Raw genomic sequence first — 18,056 nt, 5'->3', positions numbered from 1 at the left:
GACCCAAGCAAGAGTGCGTGAGAGAACACCCGTGTGGAAATCACAGTCTTTTATAACCTAATCTTGGAAATGACATCACTGCTGCTATTCAGTTCTTTACAAACAAGTCAGTTAGTCCAGCCCACCCTCAAGGGGAGGAGATTACATAAGGCTGTGAATATCAGGAGGCAGGGATCATTTGGGGTCACCTCAGAGACTAACACAGTGATGCTAGGCCCTGGTGTTGCTTTCTAGATGGCCGTGTCCTAGTGGGAAAGATGAGCATATAAGGAGACACGACCTTCTACATGGGAGATATATAGCAAGGCGGTTCATGAAAAGCTCTGGAACCAGACAGTGCCAGATTTGAGGCTTGATGGCATCACTGCTGAAACCCTTCTGGACGAGCCATTGCGCCTCTCTGAGCCTTGTCCTTCTCATCTGTATGAACGGAAGATAACTGTTACGTATCTCTGTAGCATAGCTGTACATACATGTGCAAGCCCTTAGGATGGTATCACACATATAGTAGCTGCTCAGTTAAGAAGTAGTGGTAGTTAGGACTGATTTACATAGTCTAATAGTGGTAACCAATAAGAAAAGGTAGTCACTGTTAATGAGATGACCTTTTTAACAGGTCTAACGTTGTGAATAGTGTCCAAAACTAGTTAAGATATCCTGGTTTACGGATAACCCGCAAGCTGTTTAGTCATCCGTGGGATTTTAGGCACCAGAGCAGGACTGTGCTGTTCACGAAGAAGGGAACGGAAGATAAGATAATTGAAGAGTTTTGGAAAATAGGTCGGGGCGGAGTGCGGAAATATCTGTGATCTTGCTCGTTTGATCCAACCGTTGCTTGGTGTTTTGGTTTTTTTTCCTAAAAGGGGTTGATCTCTCACGTTTTGCGCTTGCTCTCCATTTGCCAGGTGAGAATACCGACCCCACGTTCTACGTCAGCATGTTGCTCGCCACTCCGGTCATCGTCGCGGGCGCCATCATAGTCCTCCTGCTTTATCTCAAAAGGTGAGGCAGCTGCGGCGGAAGGCCTGGCAGTTTCTGCTAGCCCGGGAGCTGCAGTCCCTACTGTCCGCGAGGGTGTTGGGCGTTTGCCCCAGCTATCCGCGGCCCTTTGGCTCTACGTGGCTCTTGGTAGTATGGCATGGCCAAGAGGGCTCATCGCGCGCATCCTCTGGGGAGCAGGATGTTGGGTTCGTCTCCCCGCTCAGGAGCTCTTCCCTTTGCGTTCGCTCTACTCTTTCGAGCGGCTAACGTAGCCACAGATAGCGGGTAGCTCTTGGAGTGATGTTTCAGAGATGGAGCACGTGACCGATGAAACGACTCGGCCGGTGTTAATGCAGAGCGGGCCGCTGCTCCAAGCTGCGGGAAGACAGCTTCCCCAAGTCGCCTCTGGTAGCTGGTGCTCCGCGCCCGGGCGACCGGAGCGGGGGCCGGAGAGGCGGGCGGAGCGGGCTCCCGTAGGCCGTGGCAAGGAATTGAGATTGTTCTCCTAAGCCTGGTGGGGACACATTGGAGAGTTTGAAGCAGGGAAGGGACGTGACCTGATTTTACTGTCATAAAAGGTCACTGCGGTTGCCGAACGAAGAACTGGCTGGGGCAGGAATGGCAGCAGGTAGGCTAGCGAGGCGGCGTTGCGGTGCGTTCGCGGGGGAGGTGAGGGCAGCCTGACCTAGGGGGTTAGCGACGGACGTAGTTAAGATGTGGTCAGGGCCGGGATGTATCTGGAAGGTAGAAGTGAGGGCACTTATCATCCATCCATAGAGGTACGAGGGGGGACGGAGGGTTCAAGGAGGGCTCAGGCCTCGGGCTTCAGCAACTTGAGCGAACGCCGGAGCCATTTGCTGAGACAGAGAAGATTGTGAGGAGCACTGGCTCTAGGACAAAGGTGAAGACTTCAGGTTGGAACAGAAGTTCGAAATGCCTAGTAGATAACGCAAGTAGAGATGTTGAATGGGTAGTTGTGTGATGAACCTGGAGTACAAGGGAGAGGTCTGGGCTGGAGATAGTTCTGGGAGCCCTCGGCATGTAAACAGACCCGAAGCCCTAAGACTGGAAGAGAGCACTCGTACAGCAAGTGGGACGGAGGGTGAAAGAGGGAGCCCTGGGCCACACCAACATTTAGGGCCCAGGAGATGAGGTGGGGCCACCAGAGGGTACTATGACGTGCAAAGATGGACGGGGGAGAAGAAAGAAAAATTAAAGAAGAATGTACCCTGCTCTCAGAAGAGTATTTTTTTCAAAATTATAAGCAGTAAGCCCCCATCTGGTCTCAGATGAGTAAAGCACCATTATTATTTAAATTAGGGGAAGTGCATATGCGCGCACGCCGCGCGCACACACACACACACACACACACACACACACAGGGTCATAACCATGTGAGGCGATAGGTGTGTTAATTTGCTTGATTGTAGTCCTCATTTCATAATGTACACGTGTATCATGGTGTTCATGTCAACTATAGGTAATTTTTAATTGTCGAGTATATATCAAGCTGGAAAAAGAAAAAGAGTCTTAAAAGTGATAGGGTACGAGCAGTCTGCTTACCCTGATGGCCCCTTTGGCCTGCCCATCCTGGGTGCCCTCAGGACATCGGGTTCTCAGCTGCTTGCGGGAATTTCTTCACAGCTGCTCCATCATTAAAGGTGACTTGTGTACCGTGCCTTTGTCCACATCTTCTTTTAATGTGGCTTTTTTTTTAAGTGCGGCGTTCCTACGGGCTGGAAGATTTGATCAAAAAATGTCTCTGTTTTCTGAAAGGCTCAAGATCATTATATTCCCTCCGATTCCTGATCCTGGCAAGATTTTTAAAGAAATGTTTGGAGACCAGAACGATGATACCCTGGTAAGCCCCGATTCCATGAAGTCGAAATTGGTTTTTGTTGGGAGGCTATGGGATTTGTAAAGAGTTGGGTAAAACATACAACATATAAAATTTACCATTTTGACCATTTTTAAATGTACAGCTCAGTGCCATTAGGTACATTCACAGTGTCATGCAGCCATCATCACAATTTCCAGAACTTTTTCTTCATCCCAGAATAGACACTGTGCCCATTAAACAATAAGTCCCCATTCCCCCCAGCCCCTGGTAGCCTCTTTTCTACTTTCTGTCTCTATAAATCTGCCTATTCTCAGTACCTCGTGTAGGTGGACTTTCACAACATTTGTCCTTTTTTGTGTCCGACTTCTTTCACTTAGCATGATGTTTTCAAGGTTCGTCCATGTTGTAGCGTGTGTCAGAACTGTATTTCAAAATTGATTATATTTTTAAGATTTTGTTTATTTATTTGACAGAGCATAAACAGGGGGAGCGGCAGAGCGGGGAGGGAGAAGCAGACTCCCCACTGAGCAGGGAGCCCGATGTGGGGCTCAATCCCAGAACCCTGGGATCGTGACCTGAAGGCAGATGCTTCACTGACTGAGCCACCCAGGTGCCCCTAAAATTGGTTATTTTAAACTTCATTTTATCTAAAAGGTTAAAGAAGAGGCAATATATTATGTTGTATCCCAGGGGTGCCTGGCTGGCCCAGTGAGTAGAGCGTGTGACTCTTGATCTCGGGGTTGTGAGTTTGAGCCCCGCGTTGGGCGTGGAGCCTACTTAAAATAAAAAAATAATTAATTAATTTAAACACATTTAATTAATTTATTAAATTAAATTAATTTAACACATTTAAAAAATGTGGTATCTCAGACTAAGCATACCATTTGAGAGGTCCTCCGAATACTTTGCCCATCTCCTCTCACTGGGCTTCATTCTGTCTGTGGGGCAGGGAATCTGTTTAATCCAAACATTCGAGGAGGGGAGCATCCCCGATGTAACCAGTCCGGTAGGCAGGGCTTCGGGCTCTTGGGAGACTTGGGGGAATAGAAGGATAGGGTAAACAACTGAAAGAGATTCTGTCCATGCTATTGCCTGGAAAGCTGGCCTCCGAAGACGAGGCAAACCCACCCGAACTGTTCTGGTTCGTTTGCTGCATACTCTCTTGCTAGAATTTGTGGCCGGAAAACCTAAGACCTCAGGGGAACCAGAGAGTTTCAGGTTTCCCTGATAAGTACATTCACCCAAATAAAATAATAAAGACACTAAATGGAATAAATATCAGTATCATTACAAATATTTTAAATTAGTAATATCAGGCACAGGGCAGTTAATTTAGCGAAGCAGTACAGCATAGCGCATAATGGCCTGGGCTCTGGAGTCAGATTGTCTGGATTCAAATCTCATTTACCATCTGTCTGACCTTAGGTAACTTCCTTAAGCTCTCTGTGCCTCAGTGTTCTCATTTGTAAAATGGAGGTCATGATAGCACCTGCCTCCTGGTGGTGTTATGTGGGTTCGAGTAACTGAGTACGGAAGAACCGCTCAGCAGGCAGGCATTCCGCAGTGCTCAGGAGGCGTCGGCGGTTAGTATTACTATTGATACTTCCCATTTATTGTTAATCCCCAAACAGTTCTTTTTTTTTTTTCTTTTTAAAAAGTAAGCTCTACGCCCGACCTGGGGCTTGAACTCATGACCCCGAGATGAAGAGTCACATGCTGTGCCGCCTGAGCCAGCCAGGCGCCCCTCCCCAAACAATTCTTGTCATAACAAGTGATTCACAACAGCCGCGCTGATGTATAGCGGGAAAGGAAGGCGGGGAGGCCGATGTGCTGTCAGGGCAGGGCGCACGTGGATCGCTCTGTCACCAGGTCGTGGTCACGCTGCCCGACCCCGGGGGATAGGGCACCGCCAGGCAGATAGGTCCCAAAGTCAAGTGCCTGAGGAGGAGGCGGTCACCTAGGGGGAATATGGCAACCGGCGGCTCTTCGCCTCTCGTTGAGTCACCACCGACTGGAAGGCTTGCGAGAATAGAGCATCCCGTCCCCGCCTCCAGAAAGTCTGAGTGCACCGGTCTGGGAGGGACCCCAGGAATCTGCATCTCCAACAGGAGCCCCCCCCCCAGAGGATTCCTTTGCTTGCAAGATGGTTTGCAGAGCCCACTTTGACAAACACTGTTGTGGCCATTTTCCTTAGGGTGACCTCGTGTCTTTCTTCATCTCCCCCACTAGCGCGCTGGCCGCCGGGGGCTGGGGATGGCGCAGGCCCTTGCGGACACCCCTGACCAGCCCTGGAAGGTCTGCTGTGTGTATACAGCAGATGGGGTGCTGGGCTTCCCTTCCTTGCTGTGTCCTCATAACCGCCCCGCAGCCTACGTGCTGTGAGTAGCATTTTTTTCACAGATGAGGAAATGAAGCCTCAGCGAGGTTCGGTAACTTTAGCGCAGTCACACAGCTAGTAGGTAGTATGGCGGGATCTGACCCGGCATGGTCTGACTCTAGACTTCTCTCTCTCTTTCCGCTCTGCTGCATTGCCTCTCGTAAGAGAGAGTGTTTGTCCTCAAGAAGCTCACTACCTTCGGAGAGTTCTTTGTGACAGAAGGAGAGGGTCGGGATGGGGGCCTTCGGAGAAAAAGATTTGGACTCACATCGTGGCTGGCCTTCTGTGGGAAAGCATAAGGAAGAGCCATCGGACAGGAGTCAGAAGGGAGTGGTGAGAGGGGGAGGCCCGGTGGCAAGCCGGGAAGCTAGTCCTGAACTTGCCACATCCAGGCTTTTGTTTGGCCACGTGGCGTATCTCACGGTTCTCAGTTTGGAGCCTGCTGCGTGGCATACATTCTGCTGGTTCATCCGAGGCCCTCCCGTTCCCCGTTCCCACCTGGTGTCACGTGGAGCTGCCAGGCCAGGCCCCGGAGAGGCGTTTGCGTTCGCTGCCCCTCCCAGCGGGACGGGGACAAGTCAAAGTGCCACGATACAGATGCCCAATACTGGCGAAAACGTGTTTGGACTCACTGATAGATACAGAGCATACAGCCAAAGCCTAGATGAGAGCGCAGTTTCCAGCCTAATACATTTCTAAAAGGTGATCCCAGCCAACGCTAATGAATGGGTAGGGAGCGGGCAGCTGGGCCTACAGAACGGTGTTTTTGCCTTCTGGAGGGCAGCTTGGCAAAATGTCACAAAAATCTTCAGTCTGATAATTACACTTTTAAGCATCTGTTTTGAGGAAATAATCCAGCAATGGCACAAGGATGGGCAATGCAGCGTTTGTCTCTAACATGAAAAACTTAGAAGCCAGTGTAGAATTAGTTAAAAAACAAGCTAGGCTTTCAAAGCATTTAATGTCACAGCAAAATACTCACGATTCGAGAGTAAGAAACATCAGCCCTGCAGAATATGCTGCCATGGTAATTTGGATAACAATGCGTGACTCCACGCACAGAACAATGAGTGGAAGGAAAGGAATCGAAATGATCATGTCTGGCCAGAAGGGCTGCACGGATAATTGATGTTATTTTCTACCTTTCTGAAATTTCCAAATTGCCTATGATGAGCATGTATGACTTTCATAATGAAAAGGAACCCTGTACAAGTCATTAAGGGAAGAGAGAATATTTGGGTCACGTGGGTTTGAGAGATAATAGGGACTGGAACTTCGGTGGTAGCAGAAGAGATTGACGCAGGCGACAGTATTAAAGGCAACTCATTACAACTTGGGGACTCTGTGGGCGATGAAAGGTCCAGAGAGTAAAAATAATCTCAAGGTTTCGAGCCTGAGTGATAGAGTGAACGATGGTAACATTGACAGCAAAATCAGATCAATTATCTTTCTCAGAGATGGGAAAATTGCTTTTTTTCAATTTGCTGTCTAGAGGATAATATGTTGTCCCGATGAGTCAGAGAATTCTATAATTTAGCGAGGCTGATATACTGACAAGATGGACCACTAAAAGCATAAGATGTTTTTGTTTGTGTTGGTTGCAGACCATTAAATAAAATCAGGGTTTAAAACTGAAAGTATAATAAAAATGCCAGACAAGGGGAAAGGGTAATAGAACAAATTTTCATGTTTTCTTTTTAAGCAAATGAATAATCTTCCTTTCTCTACACGGCAGCAGTCCTCCCCAGTGCAACTGCATACGCGGCAGAAAAACGAGCCTTTTCCTTCTAGAATTATGGAATTAGAGAATGAACATGGCCCCAGAGGTCATCCAGCGAGGTGGGCGTTTCACGTGTTGAATTATTTATTTATAACCGTGAATTGTTAAGATGCTAAGATGCTAGTCCTACCCCCTCATTTTTAGAGACGGGGGCAGTGGGGGCCCTAGAGACATTTCTCAGGGACTGTCACGGAGAGAGGTCATGGCAGAGCCTGCACCAGAAGCCAGGGTAGCCCAGAGTTACTGTCTCCTAATCCCGAGAAATAATCCCGGCCCTTTCTTATTACTCTTCTTCCCCACTACACCATCCGCGGTGGTTCTTTTAAATAAGAAAACCCCCAAAAACTCTTTTAGGTGTGGCCACGAAGAAACGAAATCCTCTGTATAGTTTTCCTTAAGGTTCCTAGTGTTTTGACAGTGTTTTTTTCATCACTATAGTAACATTGCGGCCAACAGCATTTCTTCCTGTGGCTTCGCTGCTTGCCTTTCCTTTGTGACTAATTGGGCTGCGGGCCACGTCTGGGGGGCGGGGGGCTGTGCAGAGGGGATTGCTGCTCCGCATCTGCATTTCTGTTTCATCCGTAAAAAATTATCTATTCTTCCCCCGCTTCTTGGAAGCCAATTATGTTTCCAGCACCGTGCCAGTTTCACATTCCTGATTGGAAAGCGGCTCTGTAACTGGGAGTCGACTTCCAGATACTGCGGAGTTGTTTCTTTCTTTCTTTCTTTCTTTTTTTTTTTTCTCACGTCAGTATGTATCTTTAAAAATTAGGAACGCGAAAAAAGGAAACAAAAGTTAGGAACACTTCCCTACATAAGCAAAATAGCCTGGCCGTCCTTTTAAAAATGATTCACATTCTTTAATATCATCTAATACTCAGCCCCTATTGCAATTTTTCCAGCTGTCCCCCGGTTGCGGGGAGACAAGGTCGAATCCATTGCCGTGGCACCGTTCGTGACGTGAAGATGGAGCGCTGTGTGTAGGGTGGTAACAGGGTGTCCCCTCCTGCCCCTTGACACTTATGTCCCCCCTCGCCACCTGAAGCTCGTCTGCGTGGCTCTGGGTTAGCGCCCTGTCGGCGCTTTGGCTCAGCTCCGTAGCTAATGCTTTTTGGGCCAGTTGGCCTCGAGTGAATCCATAATTTCAGCAGGCATTCTGAACTGACGATTTTTCTCATCTGTCATCTAATCTACATTTATAAGCTGTCCCTTTTCTCTAAAGCACTGCTTTGAGTCATTAACTCGGCTCTTGGGGGGGTTCTGAAATTCTGTTTCTGCTAGGAAGGCAGGTACGTGTTTAATTCTTTCCCTTTACTTCTCAATTTTTAAAGCGAAGGGTTGGAGCCAAAGCCCCCTTAAATGGTACCACCTTTGTCCCCTTCACACCACATTCAACTGGTTCTTTTTTTTTTTTTTAAGTTTAAACTCCACCCCCAATGTGGGGCTCGAACTCACAACCCCGAGATCAGGAGTCGCACGTGCTACCAACTGAGCCAGCCAGGCGCCCCTCGTTTCCTTTTTAAGCTGCAGTGATTTTTAAGGCATCGCAATCCCCAGTTCATATTGTTCAACTTCCTATTGTGGATGTCGATCTGAAGAAAACCGGGGCAAGCAATCTGTTGACTTGTAGTTGTACAATAGGCCACTGTTTCGTGCAGGGCTTAGGGGCATGAAACCCACTTGGTTTCTATGGCGAATTCACTATGGGAACTAACCAAACCTTGGAAGTATTCTTAAGTGGACATTTGGTGTTCCATGAAACCACGAAATTTGTTTATTTCTTTAAAATATAAAAGCCTGTAGAGCCTGCTGCTTTTCTTGGATTGAATGGCTGACAACTAAAGGCCAGTCGTGTTAGCCTCCAAACACTGATTTTTCCCCATCTATGATGTTTTTCATCTTCAGCCATTATTCTGTCATTGATTACCTTGTTTTAAAAAATTGGCAGTGTGAGAATCAAATTATGGATGGGTAATTTTGTGGATTTATTTTTTTTTTCTGCAAGTAATTTTAAAAATAGACTGGCATATAATTCACGAAATTGAATAATAGGTCAGAGCATTTGTTCCCTTTTCTTACACAGACATACTCATAGAAGCAGTCCTCAGGAAAAGGCCACAATGCTGATGATGAGTGAAAATGAGAGTAATCCGAGTTTTAGAAATGAAAAAAGGCAATTGAAAAAATTAATGTCTTCTTGGAAGCCATTTCTGCTGCAGTGTTCCCCTCATTAAAATAGGGTGGTTTTTTTTTTTTTTCTTCCCTGTCCAACCCAGCTAACCATTGGGTCTCATGACTAGAAACCAGCGACAGTGTAATCTTCGGCATGCGTTTTTAAAAATTAAAATATTTTTCTTTTTAAAAGCGACACGTATTTATTATAGAGAAATGGGAAATACAGATCACCAAAGGAGGAAAATAACATCACTCTTCATCCTGTCACCCAGACGTAACCATCTTTAATGTTATGTGAACAACATAGAGAAATGGAACTTTTAATGATAAATGGAGTAACAGTGACAACAATAATAATAGTTTGTACTTGTGGAATTTTTGCTACATATCAGACGCTTTTCTCAGCACTTCCTTCATTAATTTGTCCCCATCTTGCAGTAGGTCTTATCTCCAGCACACGGGTGAGGAAAGTGGGGTACCAGAGGGGGACTTTTGTAGCTTGCTAGGGGTTGCATTGTGAGGACACAACAGAGCTAGGATCCAAACTGAACGGACAAGAGTCAGACTTGGGACCTGAACCCAGGCATCCTGATTCTCCAGTCTAGACTCTGAGCCAGTCATATGATATGTTTTAATAAAACGCTCATATTTAATTTTCTTTGAATTTAACGGATGAGAAGGAAAGAGGTGGAACTGAAGGAATTTCTGAACTTCTGACAAATTTTTAAATAAGTTTTAATGATTATTGGAAAGGGCCATTTTTCTGTACGTTCTCCCTGTTCTCTCTCCATTTTTGAAGTTGTCCAGTATCTGCATGGTCAGTGCAGGTGACTGTGCCATAGCACAGTGTCTCCCTTAGAGCCCTCATGTGGTCTTAATTCCGGGTGAGTATATCTATTAGATGCTCACCACCGGTCTTCGTGTTCATGTCTCTCCAGTCACTTTGGTTGTTTGAAGCTCTGCACGTTTTCTCAGGGAGGATTCCTGGGACCAACATTTCCTGAATTATTTACACATTGATGGCGTCTGCTGCATTAATAATTGAAAGTCATTTTAGCTAGATATAAAATCCATGGCTCACATGTTCTTGCCTTGGGTATCTTAAATGTGGCATCCATTTTCTTCTGGCATAAAATGTTGCCAAAGTCTGCTGACAATATAATTTTCTGTATTAAAATACTTAGTCTTTGGACGCCCGGCTGGCTCAGTCAGTGGAGTGTGTGACTCTTGATCTCGGGGTCGTGAGTTTGGGCCCCATGTTGAGCGTAGAACTTACTTAAAAAACAAACACTTGGTCTTTTCTGATTGTCAAAAGCTTTTTTTCCTTCCAAGTCCAATAATTGAATAGGTCTTGGTGTTGTTGGTCATCCTGGCTTGATTTCTGTGGTAGGTAGCGTACCCTTTCAATATGTAGTCTCAGATGTTTGCTTTTTTTTAATTTCAGTAAAAATGTCTTCACTTCTAGACTTCAGTTATTCCGTTGCCTTGTTTTCTTTGCCTGTCTTCTGTATTTGTCACATCCTCTTGAATAATTTTTATCCACCTTCCTTTTTTTTAAGATTTTTTAAAAAGATTTATTTATTTATTTTAGAGAGTGTCTGTGTGTGCCTGTGTGTGCGTGCGTGAGCGGGGGGAGGGGCAGAGGGAGAGAGAGCAAGAGACTCGCTAGCAGATTCCCCACTGAGTGTGGAGCCCAACGCAGGGCTCAATTCCAGCACCCCGAGATCCCAACCTGAGCCGAAATCAAGAGTCGGCCACTTCACTGATGGAGTGCCCCGTCTCTGTCTGGGTCAGTGTGGCGTCTCTGTGCACCAGTTGCTCCTCAGAGTGGGACTTGGCCCTGGAAGGGAGCTTTGGATGACTTTGAGAGTTCATGGGGCCCAGGCAGCTACCATGGACTCCTTGCGCTGAGACACTATTGGGAAGGGCAAACCCCTGCCAGTCTTAGTTGTTGTTCATACGTTAGCTTGCTGGGGTTTGAGTTATTTTAGAGTTCTCAGGTCTATCAGATGTCCTGCTGGTTCCCTCTCCATACCTCCTCCGTAACTGATTCCAGTGTGCTCTTGTAGCTGTCTTTAATTTGTCCCACCCATTCGTACTTCAGGGTTCAGGGGGGAATCCTTTTGATCCGGTTCTGCCATAGATGGTGCCTGTGGATTTGGCTGTTGCTTTCCTACTTACCCTGGTTACCTTTCCTGCTTGTGTTTTCTGTGGTGGCATTTGGGGACATTTAAAAGCTATGCTGCCAACCACTACCTCCCCCCCCAGGATTTCTCTGTAAATTACAGAGCACAGGCCAGATCGTCTGCTGCTTGCTTGTCTAAAGTCTGCAAGCTAAGAATGGTTTTATATGCTTAAATAGTTGGAAAGATCTAAAGCAGAATATTTCATCATAGCACATGAAAATCATTTGACATTCAAACGTCCGCACCACTAAGGTTTTGTTGGAATGCAGCCGCACCTGTTCATTTACATGGTATCTGTGGTTTTTTCATGCTCTAACAGCACAATGAGTTATGCGACAGAGCCTCAAAGCTGAAAAAATTTCTTATCTGGCCATTGACAGAAAACGTTGGCCAACCCTGGTCCTATAATATACTTTTTAATGGCTGAATAGTATTCCATTGTGTGGCTCTATCATAACGTACTTAACCAAGTCCCTGTTATTGGGCATTGAGACGAATTCTAAAGTTCATCATTATAGGCATCATTTCATAGCTGTATTAGCATATATATTTTATTATTTTGGGGGGTAATAATTTTATTACTTTGTTACAGGTAAGATTGATGGATCAGAGGAGATTATACTTTTTAAGCTCTTTGATTAATATTGACAAATTGTCGTCCAGAAAGGATATACAGGCTAAATAAATATCTATTAAGGATACTGATTCAATAAATGTACGGTGCGTTCATGCAATGACGTATTATGCAGAGGGTAAGGGAAATGAGGTAGTTCAATTTTACTAATACATAAAAATCTGTAATATATGCTGTTAAATTAAACACCCTGGTTACAGATGTAGAGTATGATTCCTTCGTATTAAGGAAAGGGGGGCCTTAGATTACATGCTTGTAAATTTTTCACAAGAAGTATAGATTACAAGTAGGTGGTACCCACTTAAACACCTAGCCATAGTACGCTATGACCCCTGGTTCAGTCTAGAACGGTGGTTTTGCCAGGCTTTTGTCAGCATGAGTGTATCTTTATTTTTTTTAAGTTCTTGCCAATTGACAGATGAGAAAAGGGCATCTTGTTTTCGTTTACATATCATTTTGTATTGTTTTGTATGTTCATGGGCTTGAAGTCATTCTTTTGTGACGTTCTTGTTCATTGCCCATTTTTTAAAAATATTTTATTTATTTATTTGACAGAGAGACAGACAGCACCAGTAGGCAGAGCAGCAGGCAGAGGGAGGGGGAGAAGCAGTCTCCCCACTGAGCAGGAAGCCCGACGCGGGGCTCGATCCCAGGACTCTGGGATCACGACCTGAACCGACGGCAGCCGCTTAACTGACCAAGCCACCCAGGCGCCCCCACCGTCCATTTCTTTTTCCCTGCCATATTCATGTTTTGGAAACTTGGTAGTTTGTAAAGCTCTTTTTTTTTTTTTAAGATTTTGTTTATTTGGGAGAGAGCAGACTGAGAGTGAGAGAGCATAAGCAGAGAGGAGAGGGAGAAGCAGGCACCCCGCTGAGCTGGAAGCCCGATGTGGGGCTCGATCCCAGGACTCTGGGATCATGACCTGAGCTGAAGGCAGACACTTAACTGACGGAGCCACCCAGGCGCCCCTGTAAAGTTCTTTTTGTCTATCAGCTATTAATCCTTTGGCTTGTTGTCCGTTTGCCTCGGTATGGTATTTTGGGTGATTAATGATGTTTTTCTTTTTTTATGCATTCAAATCTTCCTGTATTTTTTGTGTGTAGGAAGCCTTTTCCTGTCTCAGATTTATGTACTTGTTGCCCAATATATTTGTCCTAGGTCTTATTTGATTTTGTTTTTTACATTTAGGTCTTTCATCCATGGGGAATTTATCCATGTGGGCCGTCACGTAGGGTTTAACTTTATTTTTCAAATGCTTAGCCAGTTGTCTTAGTGCCATTTATTGAATAAGCCATTATTTCAAGGTTATGTAATTTTTTCAGACTGTTTTTTATTAGATCCTGTGCATTTCACATTTTCAAAAGTCAGGTTTGTTGATTTGATTTATGTAAAATACAATTTCATCTTTTTAAGTGCAGTTGTAGCAAATGTATGCAGCGTTGTCGCCACCACTCACACCAGTCAAGATCTAGAACGTTTTCATCATCCTCCAGAAGGTCCCTCGTGTCCCTTTATAGTCAGCCCCCTCACCCCAGACCCTATACCCTTGCCACCACTGATCTGTTTTCTATCCCTAATTTTTTTGCCTTTTCCAGAATGTCTTTACGAATGGAACCATCAGACACATAGATTTTTGGGTCTGGCTTATTTCACTTAGCACAGTACATTCAAGAGACATCCGTGTTGTTGCTATCAGTGGTTCATTCCTTTTCATTGCTGAGCCACATTCCATGATATGGCTGAACTGTAGCTTATTTAACAATTCACTTGTTCAAGGACAGTGGGCTTATTTCCAGTTTGGGGCTTTTACGAAGAAAGCCACTATAAACATTCACGTAGGGGTCTTTATGTAGACCTACGTTTCCAGTTCTCTTGGGTAGATACGTGGGGGTGGGACAGCCGGGTCACGAAGTAGGCGTAAGTTTCATTCGATAAGGAACCGTCCGCCAACACTGTACGAGAGATCCAGCTACTCTGCGTCTTGGTCGACACTTGGGATTGTCAGTATTTTTTATTTTAGCCATCCTACCAGGAGTATGAGGGTGAAATAATTTATTTAGAATGATTTGGATATTTTAAGCATTGTCTCTCCACTCATCCCTGCCTGTGCTTTCTAAGACTGGACGCTCCCGACCTGCTCAGTCCATCTCTAATTGTACAGCCCGAGGCAGCGGAATAGTCGCTGTTGCTCTTGTTTCTGTTTTTCTGCTTTCCGTTTCCTTTCCTAGGCTTCTCAAACCAGAATACATTCGAGCAGAGAAGGAGCTTAGAAATACTCTAGTGCAGGGGTGGCAGACTTTTCCTGTAAAGAACCAGAGAGTAAATATTCTTGACTTTCCCAGCCGTTCGGTCTTAGTCACAGCAACTCACCTCTGCTGGCGTAGCAGGAAAGCAGCCCCAGCCAACACAGAAAGGAGGAGGCGCGCCTGCGTTCCAATAAAACTTTATTTACAAAAACAGGCGGCCTGCTGGATCCAGCCCTTCCACCACAGTTTGCTGACCCCTGGTTCAGTCTAGCAACTCTGTTTTACAGATGAGGCGACTGAGCTCGGGTTCCACCCCTCCCTTGATTTATAAGTAAAGAAGGCAAAGGCCGGGGTCTTGGCTTTCACCGTGAAGAGACACATTGAGTTCAGGATGAGCTTACCTTTATCGGGCCCTAGTAAATGATGTCCCATGAAACTGTTAATATAGGGCCTTTCAAAAGTTCTAACTGCACTAAGACTTCTTGGGACATTTTATATATCGCCATTGACCTCGATGCTGGTTGACTTTTTGAGCCTATTATCTCACTGGAGCAGTGGGCAAATTTGAGGGGCAAGAAAATAAAGGTAGTAACAGTTAACGTAAGAAAAGCACACCACCCTTTTCTTCTTCTTCAAGAGACTTTGTTTCCAGTTTTGGAGATGTCCACATTTCTCTGTGGAGATACTTGTCAAACATCACCTAACAATCCCATGCTCTCCCCTCCCCGCTTGAATGTTAATTCCTGCTTGTTTTGTTTCATGAATTGTTCAAATAGATGAAGAGTCTTAGTCACACACAAAAAAAATCCTCTAAAACCGTAACAGGAAAACATACACTCATGGTTGCATGCACGCAAACCTAAAAATAAGCGCTGGCCGCGGGTCCTCCGGGAGAGAACATTGTTTACTCGAGTCATCGTGTGTGTGCGTGTGTGTCTGTGTGTGTCTGTGTGTGGGTGTGTGTGTGTGTGTGTGTGTTCTCCTTCCTTCCAGCACTGGAAGAAGTACGACATCTATGAGAAGCAAACCAAAGAAGAGACCGACTCTGTGGTGCTGATAGAAAACCTGAAGAGAGCCCCTCAGTGACGGGCGTCATTTATTTTACCCTTCCTCGTGACCTTGTGCGGATTCGTCCCATTCTGCATTTGTTACCCGGGAACTCGTGAGACGGACGCTGAAACTACTGGGCCCCGAAGAGCAGCCAGCTCAGAAGCGCCGCGACACCGCGCGCAAGGGCTCTCTGGCCAAGACGGCGGAGTCGTCGTCGCCGAGTCGAAGAGCAGCCGCCCCGGCCAAGGCTTCGAAGCAGGGGACAGAGCAGACAGCGGTGATGCTGGCGGTAGACGGACTCTTACTGTGAGCCCTCGGAGGGACCTGTGCGTGCTCCGCACTCTCTGCGCCAAACAGGACCAACCCGTGTGATTGGCTGTGTGAGGCTCATTTGGGGGGCGGTCCCTAAAGGCAGCCCCAAGTCCCCGAGAACACCTGGCGGACGAAGCGGCTAAATCTGCGCTCCGGTCGGGATCTCAAGCGGGAGTGCGCGTGGCTCGTCAGCGTCTTCGCATCTGGAGCCCTGAGCCCCCGCAGCCGCGATTTTCTGGGCTTTGGAAGGCGCAGGCCGCAGCTAGCCACGAGGAGGACGCCTCCGGAGAAAGCAGGGGCCGCTCCTTTCCCGCCCCTTGCAAAGCCAGGCAGGCGGCGGGCGATTGGGGCCGTGGAGGGAGAAGGGCTCGCCGGCTGTGAGAGCGCGGCCGCGGGGCCTTCACCTCCGCCTTCGCCCCCAGCCTGAGGCGTCGCCCCGAGGGGTGCCAGTCTAGCCGAGACTCCTCTGTTCTTACCACTTCCTCTCCACCCGTCAGTTGCCAGACCTTTCGACTCCCCAGTTGCCCCCGCTCAGTCTCCCTGGCGCAGTCACCCTGGTCCCAGCAGGCAGCCTGGCTGGCCCCTGTCGTTAGAAACCAGAATGAAAAGCTGCTCACAACACCTAGAGGGGCAGGGAGTAATTTGCATCTCAGGTAATGCGTGCGGAGACTGAGAAACAATGACTTATTAAGACTAAGACTAAGAAACAATTCTTGCATATTTTGTAACTTGTCCGTGAGTCTGCATTTCTTTGAAGGTTTTCAGCGTTTACTATTCCTCTATGCATTTTCGAAACAGAAAGGAGGTATTATCTTCACTTCGAACTTTGCTCTCGCTGGCTTCGGGAAAGAATAGTTAGGTCTTCCCCTCTTCCCTTGAGGCCACAACTGGTTACGAGTAGGGTTTGCTTCTTATGTGGATAGCATCTGAGGCTCCAACGTTTGTGTTTTTTTTTGGGGGGGGTTGCATACTAAGTTAGGGTTCCATTCTCTCCCAGCCCTACATCGGACCCACAGAGATGTGCCCCCTGCTCCTCCTCCCCCCTCCAAATTTAAAGAAGCATGGAAGCCAGAGGCCCCCCCCCTCACCCCCCAGCATCTCTCTCCGCATGCGCACTGATTCCGATCCCTGGTAGGAACTTGAAAACTTGATACCACAAGTTCTCCAGACACTCACCCACTGGCAGCAATCAGATGTTGCGACTTGCAACTCCTGCTCTTACGGGATGGGAGGAGGTCAGAGGTTCCTGTTCGCCACAGGCTTGGGCCCAGGTGGCCACCGGCTTGCGCTGCCACGGAGAGGACTGTGCCCTGGCTCGTCGCAGGAAATTCCGTGCCAGGGGCAGACGTCAACATGTTTCCTCCCTGTGCCGTTTTTTTTTTTCTTTTCTTTTCTTTTTTTTTTTTTTTTTAGGTCAGATTGAGGTGGGAGACAGGCAGAGTAGACGTCCCACCTTGTTCTACGATTTTCGAGAAAGAACATTTGGTTTTCCTGTGTCGGAATGAGGTTATCTCCTAGTCGAGTCTTTTATAATTCTGGAAAGCAAAACACAAGCACGCCTCACCCAGGGCCGTTTTTCCTGGTATCCTATTTAGATGGCAATGGGCGGGGGGATGCTTTGGTATTACGATTACCCAAGGGCCTGCAGATGGTGACAGTCACAGCCCGGGAGCGAGGACATTGCATTTGGTTTCCATTCTCCGCTTTGAGCCATCAGATAGTCGAGGGAAAAGGGCGCAGTGAATTACGGGAATACCTGTGGCTGGTCTGTAACTGCTGAAAAGTCACCCCCAGGTGTTGGGAGCTCTCGGGAACTTGCACGCATCAGTGGGATTTCCACCACCTGTCGGAAACTCGTAGGTCCATTCGCTATGTTATGCCTAAACTATATGGATTTTGTTTCCTTCCACCTACCTAAGTAAACCCACTGTAAGGATGGTCCTTCTCATTCTTTGATTCAGATAAGTTTTTCTTCTATCTGGGCACAGAAGGGATACGTGAAACAATGTTAAGAATATTTTTGGTAATGCCTTCAACTAGGGGTCATTTTGTTTAACTTCTTATAGGAAAGCTTGAGTGAAATAAATATTGTCTTTTTGTATGTCACCTGCCTGTTTTCCTTTGGTCTTATTTTGGGGTAAAGCATTGTGAGGAGTGGGTGGCGGAAAATTTGGAGTTAAAAGAATAAACGTTGCTGGGGCGCCTGGGTGGCACAGCGGTTAAGCGTCTGCCTTCGGCTCAGGGCGTGATCCCGGCGTTGAGGGATCGAGCCCCACATCAGGCTCTTCCGCTATGAGCCTGCTTCTTCCTCTCCCACTCCCCCTGCTTGTGTTCCCTCTCTTGCTGGCTGTCTCTCTCTGTCGAATAAATAAATAAAATCTTAAAAAAAAAAAAAGAATAAACGTTGCAGAAAAAAAAAATCCAAGACAGCTATTTTATCTTACAGTTGTTTCTCATAAGCTTGTCTGCTGT

At 46.7% G+C, this 18,056-nt stretch overlaps 1 protein-coding gene across 3 annotated transcripts in view; it reads left to right on the top strand.

Annotated features, from left to right (window-relative positions):
• Positions 1-17,690, top strand: part of IL13RA1 (interleukin 13 receptor subunit alpha 1) — a 52,975-nt gene extending 35,285 nt beyond the window's left edge. Inside the window, exons 9-11 of one of the 3 annotated variants that reach the window (XM_045790477.2) lie at positions 906-1,002; positions 2,758-2,842; positions 15,216-17,690. In XM_045790477.2, the coding sequence (XP_045646433.1) occupies positions 906-1,002; positions 2,758-2,842; positions 15,216-15,308 (275 nt within the window). In that variant the 3' untranslated portion in view covers positions 15,309-17,690. Of the gene's footprint in view, positions 1-905; positions 1,003-2,757; positions 2,843-6,933; positions 7,499-12,528; positions 15,181-15,215 lie in introns of those variants that run through there. The other 2 variants (XM_087860007.1, XM_087860006.1) reach the window with 2 other exon arrangements.
• Positions 17,691-18,056: the final 366 nt, after the last annotated feature.

This window comes from Ursus americanus, chromosome X, assembly GCF_024610735.1.
Source record: "Ursus americanus isolate L20-20 chromosome X, mUrsAme1.1.p, whole genome shotgun sequence".
NCBI lineage: Eukaryota > Metazoa > Chordata > Mammalia > Carnivora > Ursidae > Ursus > Ursus americanus.
Note: the sequence above shows the minus strand (reverse complement) of the source record. Positions and strands in the feature narration are given on the sequence as shown.